The sequence below is a fragment of the Ostrea edulis genome, chromosome 10, assembly GCF_947568905.1.
Source record: "Ostrea edulis chromosome 10, xbOstEdul1.1, whole genome shotgun sequence".
In the NCBI taxonomy this organism is placed as follows: domain Eukaryota; kingdom Metazoa; phylum Mollusca; class Bivalvia; order Ostreida; family Ostreidae; genus Ostrea; species Ostrea edulis.
The window spans coordinates 2,664,591-2,690,492 of NC_079173.1; the positions used below are offsets into that span (position 1 = coordinate 2,664,591).

General features: G+C 31.1%; 1 protein-coding gene across 1 annotated transcript in view; it reads left to right on the forward strand.

Moving 5' to 3' along the window:
- The window catches only part of LOC125666322 (atrial natriuretic peptide receptor 1-like), a 48,970-nt gene that overhangs the window by 20,234 nt on the left and 2,834 nt on the right, over positions 1-25,902 (forward strand). Inside the window, exons 6-16 of the mRNA XM_048899500.2 lie at positions 14,233-14,301; positions 16,752-16,829; positions 17,176-17,283; positions 17,932-18,003; positions 18,265-18,412; positions 21,582-21,743; positions 22,004-22,172; positions 23,053-23,202; positions 24,014-24,137; positions 24,730-24,798; positions 24,901-25,075. Coding sequence (XP_048755457.2) covers positions 14,233-14,301; positions 16,752-16,829; positions 17,176-17,283; positions 17,932-18,003; positions 18,265-18,412; positions 21,582-21,743; positions 22,004-22,172; positions 23,053-23,202; positions 24,014-24,137; positions 24,730-24,798; positions 24,901-25,075 — 1,324 coding nt within the window. The remainder of the gene's footprint in view (positions 1-14,232; positions 14,302-16,751; positions 16,830-17,175; positions 17,284-17,931; positions 18,004-18,264; positions 18,413-21,581; positions 21,744-22,003; positions 22,173-23,052; positions 23,203-24,013; positions 24,138-24,729; positions 24,799-24,900; positions 25,076-25,902) is intronic.

Below are 25,902 nucleotides of genomic sequence, written 5' to 3' on the forward strand. Positions count from 1 at the left end.
GATATATCTACATTAACAGAGTATACTTAGTGATGTGATATATATATATATATATATATATATATATATATATATATATATATATATATATATATATATATATATATATACAGTAGAGATATGATATATCTACATTAACAGGTTAAACTTAGTAATGTGATACATTTATATATTATACAGTAGAGGCATGATATATCTACATTAACAGGTTATACTTAGTGATGTGATACATCTATATATTACACAGTAGAGACATGATATATCTACATTAACAGGTCATACTTAGTGATGTTATACATCTATATATTACACAATAGATAAATGATATATCTACATTAACAGAGTATACTTAGTGATGTGATACATCTATATATTACACAGTAGAGACATGATATATCTACATTAACAGGTTATGCTTAGTAATGTGATACATTTATATATTACACAGTAGAGGCATGATATATCTACATTAACAGGTTATACTTAGTGATGTGATACATCTATATATTACACAGTAGAGACATGATATATCTACATTAACAGGTCATACTTAGTGATGTTATACATCTATATATTACACAATAGATACATGATATATATACATTAACAGAGTATACTTAGTGATGTGATACATCTATATATTACACAGTAGAGACATGATATATCTACATTAACAGGTTATATCTATAGATTACACAGTAGATACATGGTATATATACATTAACAGGTTATATTTAGTGATGTGATACATCTATATATTGCAAAGTAGAGACATGATATATCTACATTAACAGGTTATACTTAGTGATGTTATACACCTATATATTACACAGAAAAGACATGATATATCTACATTAACAGAGTATACTTAGTGATGTTATACACCTATATATTACAAAGTAGAGACATGATATATCTACATTAACAGGTTATACTTAGTGATGTTATACATCTATATATTACACAATAGAGACATGGTATATCTACATTAACAGGTTATACTTAGTGATGTTATACCTCTATATATTACACAGTAGAGGCATGATATATCTACATTAACAGGTTATACTTAGTGATGTTATACCTCTATATATTACACAGTAGAGACATGATATATCTACATTAACAGGTTATACTTAGTAATGTGATACATCTATATATTACACAGTAGAGACATGATATCTCTACATTAACAGGTTATACTTAGTGATGTGATACATCTATATATTACACAGTAGATACATGATATATCTACATTAGCAGGTTATACTTAGTGATGTGATACATCTATATATTACACAGTAGAGACATGATATATCTACATTAACAGGTCATACTTAGTGATGTTATACACCTATATATTACACAGAAGAGACATGATATATCTACATTAACAAGTTATACTTAGTGATGTGATACATTTATATATTACACAGTAGAGACATGATATATCTACATTAACAGGTTATACTTAGTGATGTGATACATCTATATATTACACAGTAGAGACATGATATATCTACATTAACTAGTTATACTTAGTGATGTGATACACCTATATATTACACAGTAGAGCCATGATATATCTACATTAACAGGTTATACTTAGTGATGTGATACATTTATATATTACACAGTAGAGACATGATATATCTACATTAACAGGTTATACTTAGTGATGTGATACATCTATATATTACATAGTAGAGACATTATATATCTACATTAACAGGTTATACTTAGTGATGTGATACATCTATATATTACACAGTAGAGACATGATATATGTACATTAACAGGTTATACTTAGTGATGTGATAGATGTATATATTACACAGTAGAGACATGATATATGTACATTAACACGTTATACTTAGTGATGTTATACATCTATATATTACACAATAGAGACATGGTATATCTACATTAACAGGTTATACTTAGTGATGTTATACATCTATATATTACACAATAGATACATGATATATCTACATTAACAGAGTATACTTAGTGATGTGATATATATATATATATATATATATATATACAGTAGAGACATGATATATCTACATTAACAGGTTATACTTAGTAATGTGATACATTTATATATTACACAGTAGAGGCATGATATATCTACATTAACAGGTTATACTTAGTGATGTGATACATCTATATATTACACAGTAGAGACATGATATATCTACATTAACAGGTCATACTTAGTGATGTTATACATCTATATATTACACAATAGATAAATGATATATCTACATTAACAGAGTATACTTAGTGATGTGATACATCTATATATTACACAGTAGAGACATGATATATCTACATTAACAGGTTATGCTTAGTAATGTGATACATTTATATATTACACAGTAGAGACATGATATATCTACATTAACAGGTTATACTTAGTGATGTGATACATCTATATATTACACAGTAGAGACATGATATATCTACATTAACAGGTCATACTTAGTGATGTTATACATCTATATATTACACAATAGATACATGATATATCTACATTAACAGAGTATACTTAGTGATGTGATACATCTATATATTACACAGTAGAGACATGATATATCTACATTAGCAGGTTATATCTATAGATTACACAGTAGATACATGGTATATATACATTAACAGGTTATACTTAGTGATGTGATACATCCATATATTGCAAAGTAGAGATATGATATATCAACATTAACAGGTCATACTTAGTGATGTTATACACCTATACATTGCACAGAAGAGATATGATATATCTACATTAACAGAGTATACTTAGTGATGTTATACACCTATATATTACACAGTAGAGACATGATATATCTACATTAACAGGTTATATCTATAGATTACACAGTAGATACATGGTATATATACATTAACAGGTTATACTTAGTGATGTGATACATCTATATATTGCAAAGTAGAGACATGATATATCTACATTAACAGGTTATACTTAGTGATGTTATACACCTATATATTACACAGAAGAGACATGATATATCTACATTAACAGAGTATACTTAGTGATGTTATACACCTATATATTACAAAGTAGAGACATGATATATCTACATTAACAGGTTATACTTAGTGATGTTATACATCTATATATTACACAATAGAGACATGGTATATCTACATTAACAGGTTATACTTAGTGATGTTACACATCTATATATTACACAGTAGAGACATGATATATCTACATTAACAGGTTATACTTAGTGATGTGATACATCTATAGATTACACAGTAGAGGCATGATATATCTACATTAACAGGTTATACTTAGTGATGTTATACCTCTATATATTACACAGTAGAGACATGATATATCTACATTAACAGGTTATACTTAGTAATGTGATACCTCTATAGATTACACAGTAGAGACATGATATCTCTACATTAACAGGTTATACTTAGTAATGTTATACATCTATATATTACACAATAGAGACATGGTATATCTACATTAACAGGTTATACTTAGTGATGTTATACATCTATATATTACACAATAGATACATGATATATCTACATTAACAGGTTATACTTAGTAATGTTATACATTTATATATTACACAGTAGAGACATGATATATCTACATTAACAGGTTATACTTAGTGATGTGATACATCTATATATTACACAGTAGATACATGATATAGCTACATTAGCAGGTTATACTTAGTGATGTGATACATCTATGTATTACACAGTAGAGACATGATATATCTACATTAACAGGTCATACTTAGTGATGTTATACACCTATATATTACACAGAAGAGACATGATATATCTACATTAACAAGTTATACTTAGTGATGTGATACATTTATATATTACACAGTAGAGACATGATATATCTACATTAACAGGTTATACTTAGTGATGTGATACATCTATATATTACACAGTAGAGACATGATATATCTACATTAACAAGTTATACTTAGTGATGTGATACACCTATATATTACACAGTAGAGCCATGATATATCTACATTAACAGGTTATACTTAGTGATGTGATACATTTATATATTACACAGTAGAGACATGATATATCTACATTAACAGGTTATACTTAGTGATGTGATACATCTATATATTACATAGTAGAGACATGATATATCTACATTAACAGGTTATACTTAGTGATGTGATACATCTATATATTACACAGTAGAGACATGATATATGTACATTAACAGGTTATAATTAGTGATGTGATAGATGTATATATTACACAGTAGAGACATGATATATGTACATTAACACGTTATACTTAGTGATGTTATACATCTATATATTACACAATAGATACATGATATATCTACATTAACAGAGTATACTTAGTGATGTGATATATATATATATATATATATATATATATATATATATATATATATATATATATATATATATATATATATATATATATATATACAGTAGAGATATGATATATCTACATTAACAGTTTAAACTTAGTAATGTGATACATTAATATATTACACAGTAGAGATGATATATCTACATTAACAGGTTATACTTAGTGATGTGATACATCTATATATTACACAGTAGAGACATGATATATCTACATTAACAGGTCATACTTAGTGATGTTATACATCTATATATTACACAATAGATAAATGATATATCTACATTAACAGAGTATACTTAGTGATGTGATACATCTATATATTACACAGTAGAGACATGATATATCTACATTAACAGGTTATGCTTAGTAATGTGATACATTTATATATTACACAGTAGAGGCATGATATATCTACATTAACAGGTTATACTTAGTGATGTGATACATCTATATATTACACAGTAGAGACATGATATATCTACATTAACAGGTCATACTTAGTGATGTTATACATCTATATATTACACAATAGATACATGATATATATACATTAACAGAGTATACTTAGTGATGTGATACATCTATATATTACACAGTAGAGACATGATATATCTACATTAACAGGTTATATCTATAGATTACACAGTAGATACATGGTATATATACATTAACAGGTTATACTTAGTGATGTGATACATCTATATATTGCAAAGTAGAGACATGATATATCTACATTAACAGGTTATACTTAGTGATGTTATACACCTATATATTACACAGAAAAGACATGATATATCTACATTAACAGAGTATACTTAGTGATGTTATACACCTATATATTACAAAGTAGAGACATGATATATCTACATTAACAGGTTATACTTAGTGATGTTATACCTCTATATATTACACAGTAGAGACATGATATATCTACATTAACAGGTTATACTTAGTAATGTGATACATCTATATATTACACAGTAGAGACATGATATCTCTACATTAACAGGTTATACTTAGTGATGTGATACATCTATATATTACACAGTAGATACATGATATATCTACATTAGCAGGTTATACTTAGTGATGTGATACATCTATATATTACACAGTAGAGACATGATATATCTACATTAACAGGTCATACTTAGTGATGTTATACACCTATATATTACACAGAAGAGACATGATATATCTACATTAACAAGTTATACTTAGTGATGTGATACATTTATATATTACACAGTAAAGACATGATATATCTACATTAACAGGTTATACTTAGTGATGTGATACATCTATATATTACACAGTAGAGACATGATATATCTACATTAACTAGTTATACTTAGTGATGTGATACACCTATATATTACACAGTAGAGCCATGATATATCTACATTAACAGGTTATACTTAGTGATGTGATACATTTATATATTACATAGTAGAGACATGATATATCTACATTAACAGGTTATACTTAGTGATGTGATACATCTATATATTACACAGTAGAGACATGATATATGTACATTAACACGTTATACTTAGTGATGTTATACATCTATATATTACACAATAGAGACATGGTATATCTACATTAACAGGTTATACTTAGTGATGTTATACATCTATATATTACACAGTAGATACATGATATATCTACATTAACAGAGTATACTTAGTGATGTGATATATATATATATATATATACAGTAGAGACATGATATATCTACATTAACAGGTTATGCTTAGTAATGTGATACATTTATATATTACACAGTAGAGGCATGATATATCTACATTAACAGGTTATACTTAGTGATGTGATACATGTATATATTACACAGTAGAGACATGATATATCTACATTAACAGGTCATACTTAGTGATGTTATACATCTATATATTACACAATAGATACATGATATATCTACATTAATAGAGTATACTTAGTGATGTGATACATCTATATATTACACAGTAGAGACATGATATATCTACATTAACAGGTTATATCTATAGATTACACAGTAGATACATGGTATATATACATTAACAGGTTATACTTAGTGATGTGATACATCCATATATTGCAAAGTAGAGATATGATATATCAACATTAACAGGTCATACTTAGTGATGTTATACACCTATACATTGCACAGAAGAGACATGATATATCTACATTAACAGAGTATACTTAGTGATGTTATACACCTATATATTACACAGTAGAGACATGATATATCTACATTAACAGGTTATATCTATAGATTACACAGTAGATACATGGTATATATACATTAACAGGTTATACTTAGTGATGTGATACATCTATATATTGCAAAGTAGAGACATGATATATCTACATTAACAGGTTATACTTAGTGATGTTATACACCTATATATTACACAGAAGAGACATGATATATCTACATTAACAGAGTATACTTAGTGATGTTATACACCTATATATTACAAAGTAGAGACATGATATATCTACATTAACAGGTTATACTTAGTGATGTTATACATCTATATATTACACAATAGAGACATGGTATATCTACATTAACAGGTTATACTTAGTGATGTTACACATCTATATATTACACAGTAGAGACATGATATATCTACATTAACAGGTTATACTTAGTGATGTGATACATCTATAGATTACACAGTAGAGGCATGATATATCTACATTAACAGGTTATACTTAGTGATGTTATACCTCTATATATTACACAGTAGAGACATGATATATCTACATTAACAGGTTATACTTAGTAATGTGATACCTCTATAGATTACACAGTAGAGACATGATATCTCTACATTAACAGGTTATACTTAGTAATGTTATACATCTATATATTACACAATAGAGACATGGTATATCTACATTAACAGGTTATACTTAGTGATGTTATACATCTATATATTACACAATAGATACATGATATATCTACATTAACAGGTTATACTTAGTAATGTTATACATTTATATATTACACAGTAGAGACATGATATATCTACATTAACAGGTTATACTTAGTGATGTGATACATCTATATATTACACAGTAGATACATGATATATCTACATTAGCAGGTTATACTTAGTGATGTGATACATCTATGTATTACACAGTAGAGACATGATATATCTACATTAACAGGTCATACTTAGTGATGTTATACACCTATATATTACACAGAAGAGACATGATATATCTACATTAACAAGTTATACTTAGTGATGTGATACATTTATATATTACACAGTAGAGACATGATATATCTACATTAACAGGTTATACTTAGTGATGTGATACATCTATATATTACACAGTAGAGACATGATATATCTACATTAACAAGTTATACTTAGTGATGTGATACACCTATATATTACACAGTAGAGCCATGATATATCTACATTAACAGGTTATACTTAGTGATGTGATACATTTATATATTACACAGTAGAGACATGATATATCTACATTAACAGGTTATACTTAGTGATGTGATACATCTATATATTACATAGTAGAGACATGATATATCTACATTAACAGGTTATACTTAGTGATGTGATACATCTATATATTACACAGTAGAGACATGATATATGTACATTAACAGGTTATAATTAGTGATGTGATAGATGTATATATTACACAGTAGAGACATGATATATGTACATTTACACGTTATACTTAGTGATGTTATACATCTATATATTACACAATAGATACATGATATATCTACATTAACAGAGTATACTTAGTGATGTGATATATATATATATATATATATATATATATATATATATATATATATATATATATATATATATATACAGTAGAGATATGATATATCTACATTAACAGTTTAAACTTAGTAATGTGATACATTTATATATTACACAGTAGAGGCATGATATATCTACATTAACAGGTTATACTTAGTGATGTGATACATCTATATATTACACAGTAGAGACATGATATATCTACATTAACAGGTCATACTTAGTGATGTTATACATCTATATATTACACAATAGATAAATGATATATCTACATTAACAGAGTATACTTAGTGATGTGATACATCTATATATTACACAGTAGAGACATGATATATCTACATTAACAGGTTATGCTTAGTAATGTGATACATTTATATATTACACAGTAGAGGCATGATATATCTACATTAACAGGTTATACTTAGTGATGTGATACATCTATATATTACACAGTAGAGACATGATATATCTACATTAACAGGTCATACTTAGTGATGTTATACATCTATATATTACACAATAGATACATGATATATATACATTAACAGAGTATACTTAGTGATGTGATACATCTATATATTACACAGTAGAGACATGATATATCTACATTAACAGGTTATATCTATAGATTACACAGTAGATATATGGTATATATACATTAACAGGTTATACTTAGTGATGTGATACATCTATATATTGCAAAGTAGAGACATGATATATCTACATTAACAGGTTATACTTAGTGATGTTATACACCTATATATTACACAGAAAAGACATGATATATCTACATTAACAGAGTATACTTAGTGATGTTATACACCTATATATTACAAAGTAGAGACATGATATATCTACATTAACAGGTTATACTTAGTGATGTTATACATCTATATATTACACAATAGAGACATGGTATATCTACATTAACAGGTTATACTTAGTGATGTTATACCTCTATATATTACACAGTAGAGGCATGATATATCTACATTAACAGGTTATACTTAGTGATGTTATACCTCTATATATTACACAGTAGAGACATGATATATCTACATTAACAGGTTATACTTAGTAATGTGATACATCTATATATTACACAGTAGAGACATGATATCTCTACATTAACAGGTTATACTTAGTGATGTGATACATCTATATATTACACAGTAGATACATGATATATCTACATTAGCAGGTTATACTTAGTGATGTGATACATCTATATATTACACAGTAGAGACATGATATATCTACATTAACAGGTCATACTTAGTGATGTTATACACCTATATATTACACAGAAGAGACATGATATATCTACATTAACAAGTTATACTTAGTGATGTGATACATTTATATATTACACAGTAAAGACATGATATATCTACATTAACAGGTTATACTTAGTGATGTGATACATCTATATATTACACAGTAGAGACATGATATATCTACATTAACTAGTTATACTTAGTGATGTGATACACCTATATATTACACAGTAGAGCCATGATATATCTACATTAACAGGTTATACTTAGTGATGTGATACATTTATATATTACACAGTAGAGACATGATATATCTACATTAACAGGTTATACTTAGTGATGTGATACATCTATATATTACATAGTAGAGACATGATATATCTACATTAACAGGTTATACTTAGTGATGTGATACATCTATATATTACACAGTAGAGACATGATATATGTACATTAACACGTTATACTTAGTGATGTTATACATTTTTTATTACACAATAGAGACATGGTATATCTACATTAACAGGTTATACTTAGTGATGTTATACATCTATATATTACACAGTAGATACATGATATATCTACATTAACAGAGTATACTTAGTGATGTGATATATATATATATATATATATATATATATATATATATACAGTAGAGACATGATATATCTACATTAACAGGTTATACTTAGTGATGTGATACATCTATATATTACACAGTAGAGACATGATATATCTACATTAACAGGTCATACTTAGTGATGTTATACATCTATATATTACACAATAGATACATGATATATCTACATTAATAGAGTATACTTAGTGATGTGATACATCTATATATTACACAGTAGAGACATGATATCTCTACATTAACAGGTTATATCTATAGATTACACAGTAGATACATGGTATATATACATTAACAGGTTATACTTAGTGATGTGATACATCCATATATTGCAAAGTAGAGATATGATATATCAACATTAACAGGTCATACTTAGTGATGTTATACACCTATACATTGCACAGAAGAGACATGATATATCTACATTAACAGAGTATACTTAGTGATGTTATACACCTATATGTTACAAAGTAGAGACATGATATATCTACATTAACAGGTTATACTTAGTGATGTTATACATCTATATATTACACAGTAGAGACATTATATATCTACATTAACAGGTCATACTTAGTGATGTTATACACCTATATATTACACAGTAGATACATGGTATATCTACATTAACAGGTTATACTTAGTGATGTTATACACCTATATATTACACAGTAGAGACATGATATATCTACATTAACAGGTTATACTTAGTGATGTGATACACACACACACACACACACACACATATATATATATATATATATATATATATATATATATATATATATATATATACAGTAGAGACATGATATATATATATTAACAGGTTAGACTTAGTGATGTGATACATCTATATATTACACAGTAGAGACATGATATATCTACATTAACAGGTTATGCTTAGTGATGTGATACATCTATATATTACACAGTAGAGACATGATATATCTACATTAACAGGTTATGCTTAGTAATGTGATACATTTATATATTACACAGTAGAGGCATGATATATCTACATTAACAGGTTATACTTAGTGATGTGATACATCTATATATTACACAGTAGAGACATGCTATATCTACATTAACAGGTCATACTTAGTGATGTTATACATCTATATATTACACAATAGATACATGATATATCTACATTAACAGGGTATACTTAGTGATGTGATACATCTATATATTACACAGTAGAGACATGATATATCTACATTAACAGGTTATATCTATAGATTACACAGTAGATACATGGTATATATACATTAACAGGTTATACTTAGTGATGTGATACATCTATATATTGCAAAGTAGAGATATGATATATCAACATTAACAGGTCATGCTTAGTGATGTTATACACCTATACATTGCACAGAAGAGACATGATATATCTACATTAACAGAGTATACTTAGTGATGTTATACACCTATATGTTACAAAGTAGAGACATGATATATCTACATTAACAGGTTATACTTAGTGATGTTATACATCTATATATTACACAGTAGAGACATGATATATATATATATATTAACAGGTTATATCTATAGATTACGCAGTAGAGACATGATATATCTACATTAACAGGTTATACTTAGTGATGTTATACATCTATATATGCAGATTTTTCTGTTTTAATCGAATTGGATTCCTCAGTTGTCGTTAGATCAAGGAATAGATGTATTTTATTGAATTCTAGATAAGTCATAGGGATAGAGGACACGTTTGTTAACTTGTAGCACAAGTTTCCCAAACATAACACAATACACATCATTCAGAAGGAGGTTAATATGCAATTAATTATTGAAGTGTAGATTTTACTTTAAGAAGCAAGATCTAGTTTAAGAATTATATTTCTCGCAGTAGAGATTGATGATAAATATCGAATATTGGTAGCAGTGTGATTCGTTCTATCAATCTGATGTACATTTGTATACACCCAATTCGGCTGTAATTGTATATGTTATCACAACTATTCTATGCAAAAAATGGACTTAAAATGTCTCGATCTCTCCCCCGCTATCAGTATTATCAATACGTTGATCAATGCTTATGTTTGTGTGCTGTTAATTATATTTAATGTCTTGGGGAGGTGTTACGAAAATGTTAATGTGAATGTTTGTGTGGCAATGAACTGTGTTTGTTACATGTGCAGCTTATACTAAGGGAAAGTAGTGGATTTAATCATATAATTAACGATCCCGGATTTTAGCGCATTTATGATGTTCTGAACAGTTGTGTCACAGTTCCTTGTGAAGTATAAAATGTTTTCTTTCCATTGTATTACAGAGAGCCAATTGGTGCCAATCTTTTCCTCCGCATTTTCGATAATAATAGTGATCTTTTGCATCACAGTATTGATCGTGTATAGGTAAGAGTTGTTTACACACCTTCAATGTTGAAGTATATGGAACTGTATAAAATCATTGAATCTCATGCTAATTTTGATTTTGGATCATCCCATTATAATTTATGAAAATAGAAGGGCACGGCGTTAGTGACCGGTTCATAGTGGATGTTTACTCCTTCTAGGCACCTGATCCCATCTCTGGTGTGCCCAGAAGTTCGTGTTTGACCAACTATCTATAATGTATTCCTTTATGGGCGTTATGAGATTGATCACTGATCGGTAATTTCACCTTCCTTCACTGCTATTTGTGAAAGGAGACATATTGAATGATTTTGCGTGTATTCTCGTGTACAGTTTTGATTACCATAAACTATGATCAACAGTTGAAGAAACTTTGATTTTCATTATATTATATTATTTATTATATTATTCATTTATATATCTCAACTGATTCCATACGCGAGAGCCTCCACTTACTTTCTCCGTTTGAGAAGAATTTCAAATGATTCCACTCTATTTTATGCCTTTGTGTATTATCTGCCTGGAAGGGCTAACCCTTCCTTTGAACAGAATTGAATTCCCTTCACCAAAGCATAAGCAATCGGTTTAATTATACACCGTGACAATTAGGTAGTTTACTCAAAAGCCCTCTTATATCACTGTAAATGTGTGAATGATACAATGATATTGCTTCACTATTGATGATCATTTTTGGTCGCATAATAAAACATTGCGTCTTTAATTAGAATGGCTAAGTACTATTATCGTGCTGTAAAATAGGGGCGAATTCGGTCATAAAATATTTAGATATAGGGCTCAAAGCGGGTGTAACCGGTCGACAGGGGATGCTTACTCTTCCTAGGCACATACCTCCACCTCTGGTGTGTCCAGGGGTTCGTGTTTGCCCAACTCTATATTTTGTATGATTGCTTATAGGAGTTATGAAATTGACAAACAAGTTGATGGTACAGGGGTTTCAACAGTCTCGATTGAAGTCAGCATTTCGCAAATTCGATGGTCGTTATAACGATCTATTTCGTCAATACAACCTCGTATTGGGTCAAATGCTGTCTGACGTGTTTCATACCGATTGGCAGCAGGGAAAGCTTGTTTCCGAAAACATGTTAATGTTGCAATATGTTTTTTCTTATGCATTAACAGAAGAACGCACACGCATCACGTACTTTATATCGAATAGTCAAACCGTCTACATGTCGTTTTTCTTCCGTTTAGAAAGATGAAAAGAAACGCCGACTTGTTCAGCAACTGGTGGAGGATTCCATGGAGAGATATCACCTGGTCCTCGTTTTGCCACAGCAGATTTTCCGCTTTGTGTGGATCTGAAGCAAGGGTTTGTCTAAATTATATACTATTATATACATTCTTTTTTTAAAACTAATCTCAACACGCCTAAAGACTGCAAACTACCGTCATGGCTTCTCTCTCTCTCTCTCTCTCTCTCTCTCTCTCTCTCTCTCTCTCTCTCTAACTGTTCTCCACAGATCACTCTCGAAATTTCCTCGACTGTTTTTAGCCATGCGCTTTATCACATCGTTTGTGAAAAGTCTATTGATAAAAACCTTTAAAAACAGTGAAATTGTAACTGAATGGAATAAGTCATGAATACGTACAAAATGTAGTATAAATCATAAATCACTGAACCTTCTTAAATTTCTAAATCTGAAATATTACAATTTTAGTTGAAATCCATGTCGGATGGCGTTACTCTAAGCGACAGGTCGATGGACTATCGAGTAGCTACGTACAAGGTTTGTTTTCATTTCCTCCGCTATTTCAGCAAGAAACAACGAATTTTGTTGACATACATGTACCAATAACGTAAGTTGTGTTTTGAAGTACAAGGGATTGTCTTGCAGAATTCATTGAAATATTGCACAAAATATAACGCATTGCAACATTAAAATTAATTGAATCTTAAGCAATTCTTTGTTAATCGCTACAAGATCTTATGTTCTTGAATGTACTAGGATCAGAAACCCCATTGTGCAAGATATCTATGTGTTTTATAAAATATAGATACAAATGCAGAAGTAGGTCCAGTTTTTCATTAACTTTAATCTAATTCTGTGCTGTTTTTGTGTGTTAACTTTAATCTAATTCTTTGCTATTTTTGTGTGTTATCTGTAATTTAATTCTGTGTTATTTTTGTGTCTTATCTTTAATTTAATTCTGTGCTATTTGTGTGTGTTATATGTAATTTAATTCTGTGCTATTTTTGTGTGTTATCTGTAATTTAATTCTGTGCTATTTCTGTGTGTTATCTTTAATTTAATTCTGTGCTATGTTTGTGTGTTATCTTTCATTTAATTCTCTGTTATTTTTGTGTTATCTTTAATTTAATTCTGTGCTATTTTTGTGTGTTATCTTTAATTTAATTCTGTGCTATTTTTGTGTGTTATCTTTAATTTAATTCTGTGCTATTTTTGTGTGTTATCTTTAATTTAATTCTCTGTTATTTTTGTGTTATCTTTAATTTAATTCTGTGCTATTTTTATGTGTTATCTTTCATTTAATTCTGTGCTATTTTTGTGTGTTATCTTTAATTTAATTCTGTGCTATTTTTGTGTGTTATCTTTAATTTAATTCTCTGTTATTTTTGTGTTATCTGTAATTTAATTATGTGCTATTTTTGTGTGTTATCATTCATTTAATTCTGTGCTATTTTTGTGTGTTATCTTTAATTTAATTCTCTGTTATTTTTGTGTGTTATCTTTAATTTAATTCTTTGTTATTTTTGTGTGTTATCTTTAATTTAATTCTCTGTTATTTTTGTGTTATCTGTAATTTAATTATGTGCTATTTTTGTGTGTTATCATTCATTTAATTCTCTGTTATTTTTGTGTGTTATCTTTAATTTAATATCTGTTATTTTTGTGTGTTATCTTTAATTTAATTCTCTGTTATTTTTGTGTTATCTGTAATTTAATTATGTGCTATTTTTGTGTGTTATCATTCATTTAATTCTGTGCTATTTTTGTGTGTTATCTTTAATTTAATTCTCTGTTATTTTTGTGTGTTATCTTTAATTTAATTCTCTGTTATTTTTGTGTTATCTGTAATTTAATTATGTGCTATTTTTGTGTGTTATCATTCATTTAATTCTGTGCTATTTTTGTGTGTTATCTTTAATTTAATTCTCTGTTATTTTTGTGTGTTATCTTTAATTTAATTCTCTGTTATTTTTGTGTGTTATCTTTAATTTAATTCTCTGTTATTTTTGTGTTATCTGTAATTTAATTATGTGCTATTTTTGTGTGTTATCATTCATTTAATTCTCTGTTATTTTTGTGTGTTATCTTTAATTTAATTCTCTGTTATTTTTGTGTGTTATCTTTAATTTAATTCTCTGTTATTTTTGTGTTATCTGTAATTTAATTATGTGCTATTTTTGTGTGTTATCATTCATTTAATTCTGTGCTATTTTTGTGTGTTATCTTTAATTTAATTCTCTGTTATTTTTGTGTGTTATCTTTAATATAATTCTCTGTTATTTTTGTGTTATCTGTAATTTAATTATGTGCTATTTTTGTGTGTTATCATTCATTTAATTCTCTGTTATTTTTGTGTGTTATCTTTCATTTAATTCTCTGTTATTTTTGTGTGTTATCTTTAATTTAATTCTCTGTTATTTTTGATTGTTATCTTTCATTTAATTCTCTGTTATTTTTGTATTATCTTCTATGTTAATTCAAACCTGTGTGATCTCTTGTGTTATCTTCTGTGTAAATGTCACATGAAACCATGTCATTAACTGGGTTTTTTCCCCGAAAGGAGTTGGCATTACTTCTTTCTTAACATTGAGTTAAATTTAATCTGCATCCAATAATTGTGTTAAGTCTAAACACAGTGGTTACGAATGGGCGTTAACTTCATTTTCTATCAACTTCTTCTCCGGCAATCGTGAAAATGTCAAGTGCTTAGACATTTTGACTTAACAAAATATAGGGCTCATGGCGGATATGACCGGTCGACGGGGGTTACTTACTCTCAAACATCTGATGTGTCAGGGGTCCGTGTTTGGCCAACTCTCTATTTTGAATTGCTTATATGAGTTATGGGATTGATCACTGTTCGTTGTCTTCACCTTTCATACTTGTACCTTTGATAGACTGCATTTACAGGATTGTATCATACCTGTAGTACAACGATGTCCCAACATACAAGTATTTGTATTCATACATAAAGATATTCATTGCAGGGATCAAAAGTTAATCTTTTCGAATTCAAGAAAAAGTCATTCTCAAGCAGTCGAACTCTCTTCCTGGAATTGTTACAGGTAATTATATAAACAATGAATCACACACCCCCCCTCTCTCTCTCTCTCTCTCTCTCTCTCTCTCTCTCTCTCTCTCTCTCTCTCTCTCTCTCTAAGCAAAACAAAAAACAAAAACAAAATAACACCCAATATCGATCTAAATCGCTTTTGTTCTGTTAGAGTCGTTTCAGTACTAACATTTTTGTATATCTTAAAGCATTTTATGTTAACATTTTCGTTGGTCCTGAGGAAGGGACTGGTTATTACAAAGGTGGTGTCATTCCAAACGCGATTCACAATACAATGGATGTTTATTGTACATTAAATTTAACTCAATAACTTGATGCATCTGCTTGCATCGTTTTAGCTAAGAGATGTAAATTGTTCCAACTTGACTAAATTCATTGGACTCACTGAGAGCGACACTGACCAGCTGTATGCTGTAACTGAATTCTGTTCACGTGGTGATTTAAGGGTAAGCTTATATTTTCAAACATTCTGCAAATATTTTAGATCCAATCCAATTTGAACTCCTGGAATCTCATAATGATAAATAAAAAGCATGAAGCAAACATATTTTCTGGTAATATTAAAGCATGCTTGTAAAAGATATAGAAGTCAACGTCATGCGATTTGTGAGCTTCAGATTTTGCTATTTGAGCAATCTAACTGGCCTCACCTTAAAAGTGAAGTGAAGTAACTTCACTGTGTGTAATATGAACTAGCTTCATCTGATGCATGCAATGCAGATGATGATCTTCAGCTCAAATGTGTCTACACTCAAACATCAATATCCCATTTAATAGTTTTATTTTAGCTAGTAAGTTATTTAATGAAGTTCAGAAGTTCAGATTTGGGGATAGAAATATATTTATATATCCTTGTTTCATATCGATTGTTAAGCTGTTCTTGGCAAACTGATTTTGACTACGCATCACTCCATTTACTTGACCAAAATATAGAGATCACGGCGGTTGTGACCGGTAGACAGGGGATGCTTACTCCTCCTAGGCACCAGATACTACCTCTGGTATATCCATAAGCCCCTGACATTCACCATGTGATTATCATTTTCTCACATACCAACTGTAGCTTCCAATGTTCTCATTATATTCTTTTACAGGATATTTTAACAAAAGATTCATTCAACTTGAACAAGGAATTTCGAATATCCCTAATACGTGACATAATTCAGGTACAATTTCCCTGCATGTAACATACATATTCAAATTTGTAAATATTGACCAATATAATTTGATTAGCTATACTGCATGTAAGCATCAACGTGATATTTTGGAACAATATCCCCGATTAAGGATTAAGGATTTTCCTTGTAGTTCTCTTCCATATCTGTATCACATTTCAATACACTGTTGATCCTAGACGTTTTCCAATTGCAACTACCGATGAAAACTGGACAACTCGTGTTCGTGCTGTTTTACTTGTTCACTTGTAGGCAATGGAATACATCCACACCTCTAACATCCAGTATCACGGGCACCTGAACAGTAGAAGCTGTGTCATCGACAGCAGATTCGTTCTTAAAGTTACAGATTTCGGAATACAATCCTTGAGAGATTTTGAAATCGATGAACGCAATGAAAGTAGGTCTTACACTAATGAATATTGTGAAGGAAAAACAAACAAATGTTATCTATGTTTGGTTGGTGTTATTTTATGTATATGCATACAGCTTCACTTTTCATTCAGTAAATATCTAATATCTAATTACGAAGCAGATGTGTGAGACTTTGTAGCGTCTTTTATTTCGAGTTCACTGGGATATATCGAATCGACAGATCAATGAAAATGATTAGTGTTGATAGAACAATGTCGTCGATATATCCAAATTTCGCGTTGAATGCGACAGTGATATATATTTTTTCTTCTCACGTAGAAGGTTTTAAATGCATTCTGCTTCAAAATAATATGAGAGGGTTCAGCTAATAAAGGAGTACAGTTCTTTATGGTTCCAACAGACAATTGGAAGACATGATCCTAGAAGACTACGGAGATATTATCAAAGAGGAACTCCGGCATCATTTTAAAACCAACTTCAGAATATTTTGTGGGTAGAATTAGAGAGGTGTTAAACAAAATATTTTTTGAATAGACGGTCACTATATATGACATATTCCTTTTTTCTATTTTTGTTGACAAAGCAATTGCTTATTATATCAAAAACTGTAGCCTTTGATTTTTTGTGAGGAATGGTCGCGTGAAGTGTTGAAAACTCACAAACTTTGATGCTATTGATTTGTGAAAAGTTTTATTATTTCAAATTTTCTAAAAGTGCTTTAGATATGTTTTAAAATCAATATGTCAACGACGCTTGCTCTATAATGATTATATCCATGCATGTCCATCGACATAGAAGACACAACAGACTTCGCAGCTGAGTTAAGGCTATCCGAGAAAAATCACAGTGCTATTATCAATGTGCCTCTGTGCACTTCGCACCATATGACGTCACAATGGAAAAAAAAAACGTCACAGCGTACATCTTCTGACAGTTGTATTGCGGGGAAAATGTCATAATATTTTGTCGTTATTTACTACTGTTATCAAGTGATAAGCTGTATACGTGAAAATATATCTTGTCAAATGAATATACATATAATATATTTATTATTCCTTTATGATATCAAATGCAAGGTGAAGATAACGAACAGTGATCAATCTCATAACTCCTACAAGCAATACAAAATAGATAGTTGGGCAAACACGGACCCCTGGACACACCAGAGGTGGGAGCAGGTGCCTAGGAGGAGTAAGCATCCCCTGTTGACCGGTCGCACCCGCCGTGAGCCCTATATCCTGATCAGGTAAACGGAGTTATCCGTAGTCAAACTCAGTGGGCCAAGAACGGCTTAACAATCGGTATGAAACACGTCAGACAGCATTTGACCCAATGCGAGGTTGTATTGACGAACTAGATAGTTATAACGATCATAGAATTTGCGAAATTTGCAAATCATTCTCCATTTTTAAGATATAGTATGCACAAAGGTGATATTCATATTATATTGTGACCATGAAATCGCCGCTAATCTGAATGACTGATGCGTTTAAAAATTCCCTCATGTAAATGAATTATCTCATACTACAGAAACTGCGGCAAAGTTCAGGTTCATCTGCTATAAAAAAAAAAAAAAAAAAACCAATATGAATTTTTCTACTATATAATCTAGATATATTTATGCGTTTGAAAAGTGCGGGGAACAATTTCTGTCTTGTATATTAACGGTTTGATATATATAAGAATGTGGACAACCCCGGTAATTCGCTGATGACTGTTGATATGTTGTTAAATTACAGCATGGTTAGTTTGAGTATGCATTTGCTCCCAACACTTTTCATGTTAAGGATTTTAATTTTTTTTCTGAGTATATCAATAAAAATTCAGCTGGTTACCCGCATGAATCTGAACGTTTGTTCACAAGTAGGGCCTCTTGATGTTTTCCTAAAAATAAAGTGTTACGTGATATTTAAATGATGTTACGGGAAATTACCATAAGGTGATTTTACGGTAGCTCAGTTACAGTCAACATATGGGTAGTATCGTTTCGATGTTTAACTGTAACAGGTGTAATGATACCTGTGAATTTAAGGTGTAATTTCACCTCATGGTTATTGTGCATTTGACTATGGAGGCCCTTAACCTAGCTGCGTTCTAAATATGAAAGGTGAAAATAACAAGCAGCGATCAATCTCATAACTCCTATAAGCAATACAAAATACAAAGTTGGGCAAACGCGGACCCCTGGACACGTGTGCTTCGTGCTTAGATTAGATCTATCATTGGTCGACAGGTGATACTACTCGTAGACACCTGATCCTTCCTCTGGTATGTGTAGGGTCCGTGCCAGGGCCCTTATTCACTAAACATCTTACGACTGGGGAAAAAACCTGTCTGATAATTAAATACCGATCACAGGGTCATAAGTATGTATTCATGTTTTATAGACCTTGGATGTACTTTACATATTAATTAGGACAATCTACAAGAAATGAAAAATAAGAAAATTACAGTGTTCGAAATTTTTTATCTTAAATGTGAGATATTTTGTGAATAAGGGCACAGGTGCCTAAGAGGAGTGAACATTCCCTGTTGACCGGTCACACCCACCGCGAGTCGAATATTTTGATCAGGTAAACGGAGTTATCCGTAGTCAAAATCAGCGTGCCAGGAATGACCTAACAATCGATATGAAACACGTCAAACAACATTTGACCAAATGATAGTACATGACCTTACACACAGGTTCCCTTGTCGTGGCAGGAGTTTGCCTGTTACAGTATTCTCACGGCTACGACCTTGAGCGCTTAGCATTAGTGCTACAGATACCGATGCCTTAATGTGAGTAAAAGATTATGAGTGAAGTAGTTTTTGTCCGATCCTAAATCAAACACATATCTACTACGAATTCCTCCATTTACCTGATCACGATATAGGTTTCACGACGAATGTGACCGGTCAAAAGGGGATGCTTTCTCTTCCTACGTACCTTATCCCATCTCTTGTTTATTCAGGAACCCAAATTATAATGTATTTTTCAGAAGGGTTAAGATATTGGTCACTGTTTGATAGTTACACTTGTCCATGCAATAAATGGAATATCAAATTTTTCGGTATGTGGATTCCATTGCAAGTGACTGCAAAACTTGGAACCAGAAATGATGAAAGAATTGAGGAATATACGTAGGTTCCAGCTTAAAAAGAAATGGCATAGAGTGTCCCCGGGCTGATTCTTATTCACGTCCTTTCTGTAGAGTGTCTCTGGGCTGCTCCTGAGCTTCTTCGAAAGTCAATAACAAATACAGACATCATCGGGATGCAGTGCGCTGACATCTACAGCTTTGGTATAATACTGTATGAAGTTCTCTCTCGGAAGGGACCTTTTGAAGACGATAGAGACTTTTTGACATTGGATGGTATTTATTTTAGGTCTCTTATATTTATCTTTTGCTAAAGAAATGCAAAATGATTAATAGGAATCTAAAAGTTTCCCCCCACAAATCGTAAATGCTGTGGTACCATTAGTCATCTAGAAGTACTCCATGATGAAGTATACAGAACGCAAACTATTTGTGATGTAGCAGTTATTTTGTAAACAACAGTGATCAAAAAAAGCATGGTATATACTAGGTGTGGTAAATTAAAGTTTCATGTGTACATGTAATATGTTTAACAGAGGTTATAACGAAACTGAAATACGTCAACCAAACACCATTTCGCCCACGTCTAGACTTGGTAGAGATCAACAGAGATATAGATAGACTGATGAAGAAGTGCTGGGACGAAGACCCCAAACTAAGACCGACTTTCCACGCCATACGGAAAGAATCGAGAAAACTGCAATGGTAAAAGTGAATTTTGAAATACATTGAGGTCAGGTTAATCCAACAGATTCTGGAAGATTAATTTTGTGTTTGGTTAGACAACATAGGTGATTCATTTAAATCCGTGTCGCCACTTAATGCGGATTGTCATGTTGTTACAGTAGATAGTTTTCTTGGGATGTGATTCAGTCAATATGGCCTTTTTTACATTGAAACAGGTATATATTGTGACTTTCATTATGTTTTGGCATTCGTGGGATAGTGGTATCCATGAAATCCAAGGGAAATTAGTTCCCCTGAAACGCGATGCTTGTACAGCGTGGTGTAATGTTGTGACAAACTTTGTTGGAAATGAAATTAAGATGTAATATTCATAGTAAAGCGGATAATGCAAATGTCAGATTAGACAGGACTGAGTGTAGATTGTATTCGCTTAGAGAAGGTAAGAGCTATAAATGTTATACTGTTTACTTTCTGATCTTCATTTTTATCTCTATAGGGATAGATCTGGTGACAAATTACTGGATACGCTACTATCTCATTCCTGTCTCTATAGGGATAGATCTGGTGACAAATTACTGGATACGCTACTATCTCATTCCTGTCTCTATAGGGATAGATCTGGTGACAAATTACTGGATACGCTACTTTCTCGTTTCCTGTCTCTATAGGGATAAATCTGGTAACAAATTACTGGATACGCTACTATCTCATTCCTGTCTCTATAGGGATAGATCCGGTAACAAATTACTGGATACGCTACTATCTCGTTTCCTGTCTCTATAGGGATAGATCCGGTAACAAATTACTGGATACGCTACTATCTCATTCCTGTCTCTATAGGGATAGATCTGGTGACAAATTACTGGATACGCTACTTTCTCGTTTCCTGTCTCTATAGGGATAGATCTGGTGACAAACTACTGGATACGCTACTATCCCGTATGGAGGAATACGCTGATAACCTGGAAGGCTTGGTAGAAGAAAGGACACAGAACCTGATAGAAGAGAAGAGGAAATCAGAGGAGCTACTGTATCAAGTTCTGCCGAGGTATGACGTTGTAAACAGAGGATTATCTTTCATACACAGACTAGCTCATCGGAACAAACAAACGAGGTTGTTTATTGCGAAAATTTCACTGGAATCCTAAATGAATAAATTCAAACTACGCAAAATGTATTGCACTAACTACTCATAAATGTTTTGTGAAAATTTAAACAGGATGGATTTAGTTTCTATTCGTCTCGTCGAAAACCATACAAGGTGATATTTTCCAGCATTTATACGTATTAAGGTTAGACATCGGGCATATATTAAAAGTTGGATATCGGACATATATTAAAGTTAGATGTTATAACGATCTAGTTCTGCAACACAACCTATCATTGGGTCAAATGCTGTCTGACGTGTTTCATACCGATTGTTAAGCCGTTCTTGGCACACTGATTTTGACTGAGGATAACTCTGTTTACCTGAACAGGATATAGGGCTGACGGCGGGTGTGACCGTTCGACAGGGGATGCTTACTCCTCCTAGGCACCTGATTCCACCTCTGGTGTGTCCAGGGTTCCGTGTTTGCCCAACTATCTATTTTGTTTTGCTTGTAGGAGTTTTGAGATTGATCACTGTTCGTTATCGTCACCTTTCATTCATTGATATCCATAGTAATCACAGATAGACGTAATTTGATAGGGACATTGATATAATAGAACATTCCGGAATTGTATTACCCTGTTTGATATTTCGATCAGAGGACCAAGGTCATACTTAAACTTTTGAATGCTAAGGACGTTTGATATATAAAAAAAAGGCAGTTGCTTATGTGTCTTTTTATATCGATTTCTTCTTCCTTTTTATTCAGAAGTGTCGTCAACAAATTAAAGAGTGGCAGAGTAGTGGATCCGGAAGCTTACACGTGTGTCACGATTTATTTCAGTGATATCGTTGGATTTACGGACATTTCATCAGATAGTACCCCGATGCAGGTAGTTTCCTTTGTTAAGCGGCTAGATTTTATTGATTGATTGAGTAAGTGATTATGGTTTGATGTCGTTTTGGCAATATTTCACCCATTTTACCGCGGTTAACGAATTGAAATATGTTTGATTGTGAGTGTTTGGGTTTCCTGTTGACCCCAGTGAGCTTACTCTTTTTAAAATATCAAAGAAACGATCTTTTGAATGCCAAGGAGGCACGGAACACCCTTTAACGTTCCATCCGACGGACATCTGGATGGTATCTACTGTAATGATTCCCAGTCAATAATACAAAAAATATTAGAATGTAACAGTCTGATACTGCTTGATATCTTGTATTTGTTCTACCCCTGTTTCCAACTACTGTCTGTAGTATATCAGTGTCAAACGTTAAATAGAAAATCATGTATTTGTTGAATACAAGACTTGCATGAATATATTGATGTAATTTCTAATGATATGGAAAATGGCATGTAGGAAAAATCGAACCAAATTAGTATTGGTGACAAACCAATATTAGTCTGGGCTGTTTTATCCATAGGAAAGCTTTGGGAAAATCTTTGATATACAATAATTGATAGCACTTGGTATATTTTCGTAGGTTGTTGACCTGTTAAATGACCTTTACACGTGCTTCGACAAAATCATCGACAATTTTGACGTCTACAAGGTAATATTTGAAAACACGCTGTGATAGAAGTATTTCGAACTGTTATTATCTTTCTATTAAGATACACTGCTTCTAGAGTTAATATATCAATATATGTTATAGGTTGAGACTATTGGCGATGCATACATGGTTGTTTCTGGTCTGCCTGTGAGGAATGGAGATCAACATGTTGTAGAAATAGCTAAGATGTCATGCTCTATTCTACAGAAAGTGAATGTTTTCAAAATTAGACACAAACCCAACACGCCTCTGTCCACGCGGATCGGGATACATTCTGGTACAACTACATACACAACATACGATCGTCTAACATACATCTCCATAATATATATTTAAATTGTTTACTCTCATGCAAGTGGTTTGATTATCGGACGGGTTGTGAAGCCTGTAATAAGTTAATGCTTCCGCTTTGACGGACGTTTTTTAATATCCCTACAGATACCGAATTGATTCTAAACTTGGTTGGTTGAATGATTAATTAATTAATTGATTGATTGATTCATTCATTCTATTATTCATTCGTTATTGTTTTACGGCGTTTGGCAATATATTGAATTATATCAAGGGGTTTCACAGATCAAGTTTTAGAGCTAAATGTAGCCAAAAACAGCGTGCCAAAAAAGTGGAGCATAACGTAACAATCTATATATGTATAGACATATAACCGTAACAATCTTCAGATGTGTAGTGACTCAGATTTTATAGATATATAACCGTAACAATCTTCAGATGTGTAGTGACTCAGATTTTATAGATATATAACCGTAACAATCTTCAGATGTGTAGTGACTCAGATTTTATAGATATATAACCGTAACAATCTTCAGATGTGTAGTGACTCAGATTTTATAGATATATAACCGTAACAATCTTCAGATGTGTAGTGACTCAGATTTTATAGATATATAGGCCTAGCGAATCATTATCATTCCGGCCTGTAAAAGAATGTATGAAACGTTTCTTACTAATAAATAGTAATCATCTGTATGCTCTCCATGAAGAAAAAAAGTCATTTAAAAGAAGGTTCCTTCCCTTCGAGTAAGTGATGCGTTATATAGAGAGATAGCCAATGCACCGACAGAACTCTTGAATGTATAATTAGAC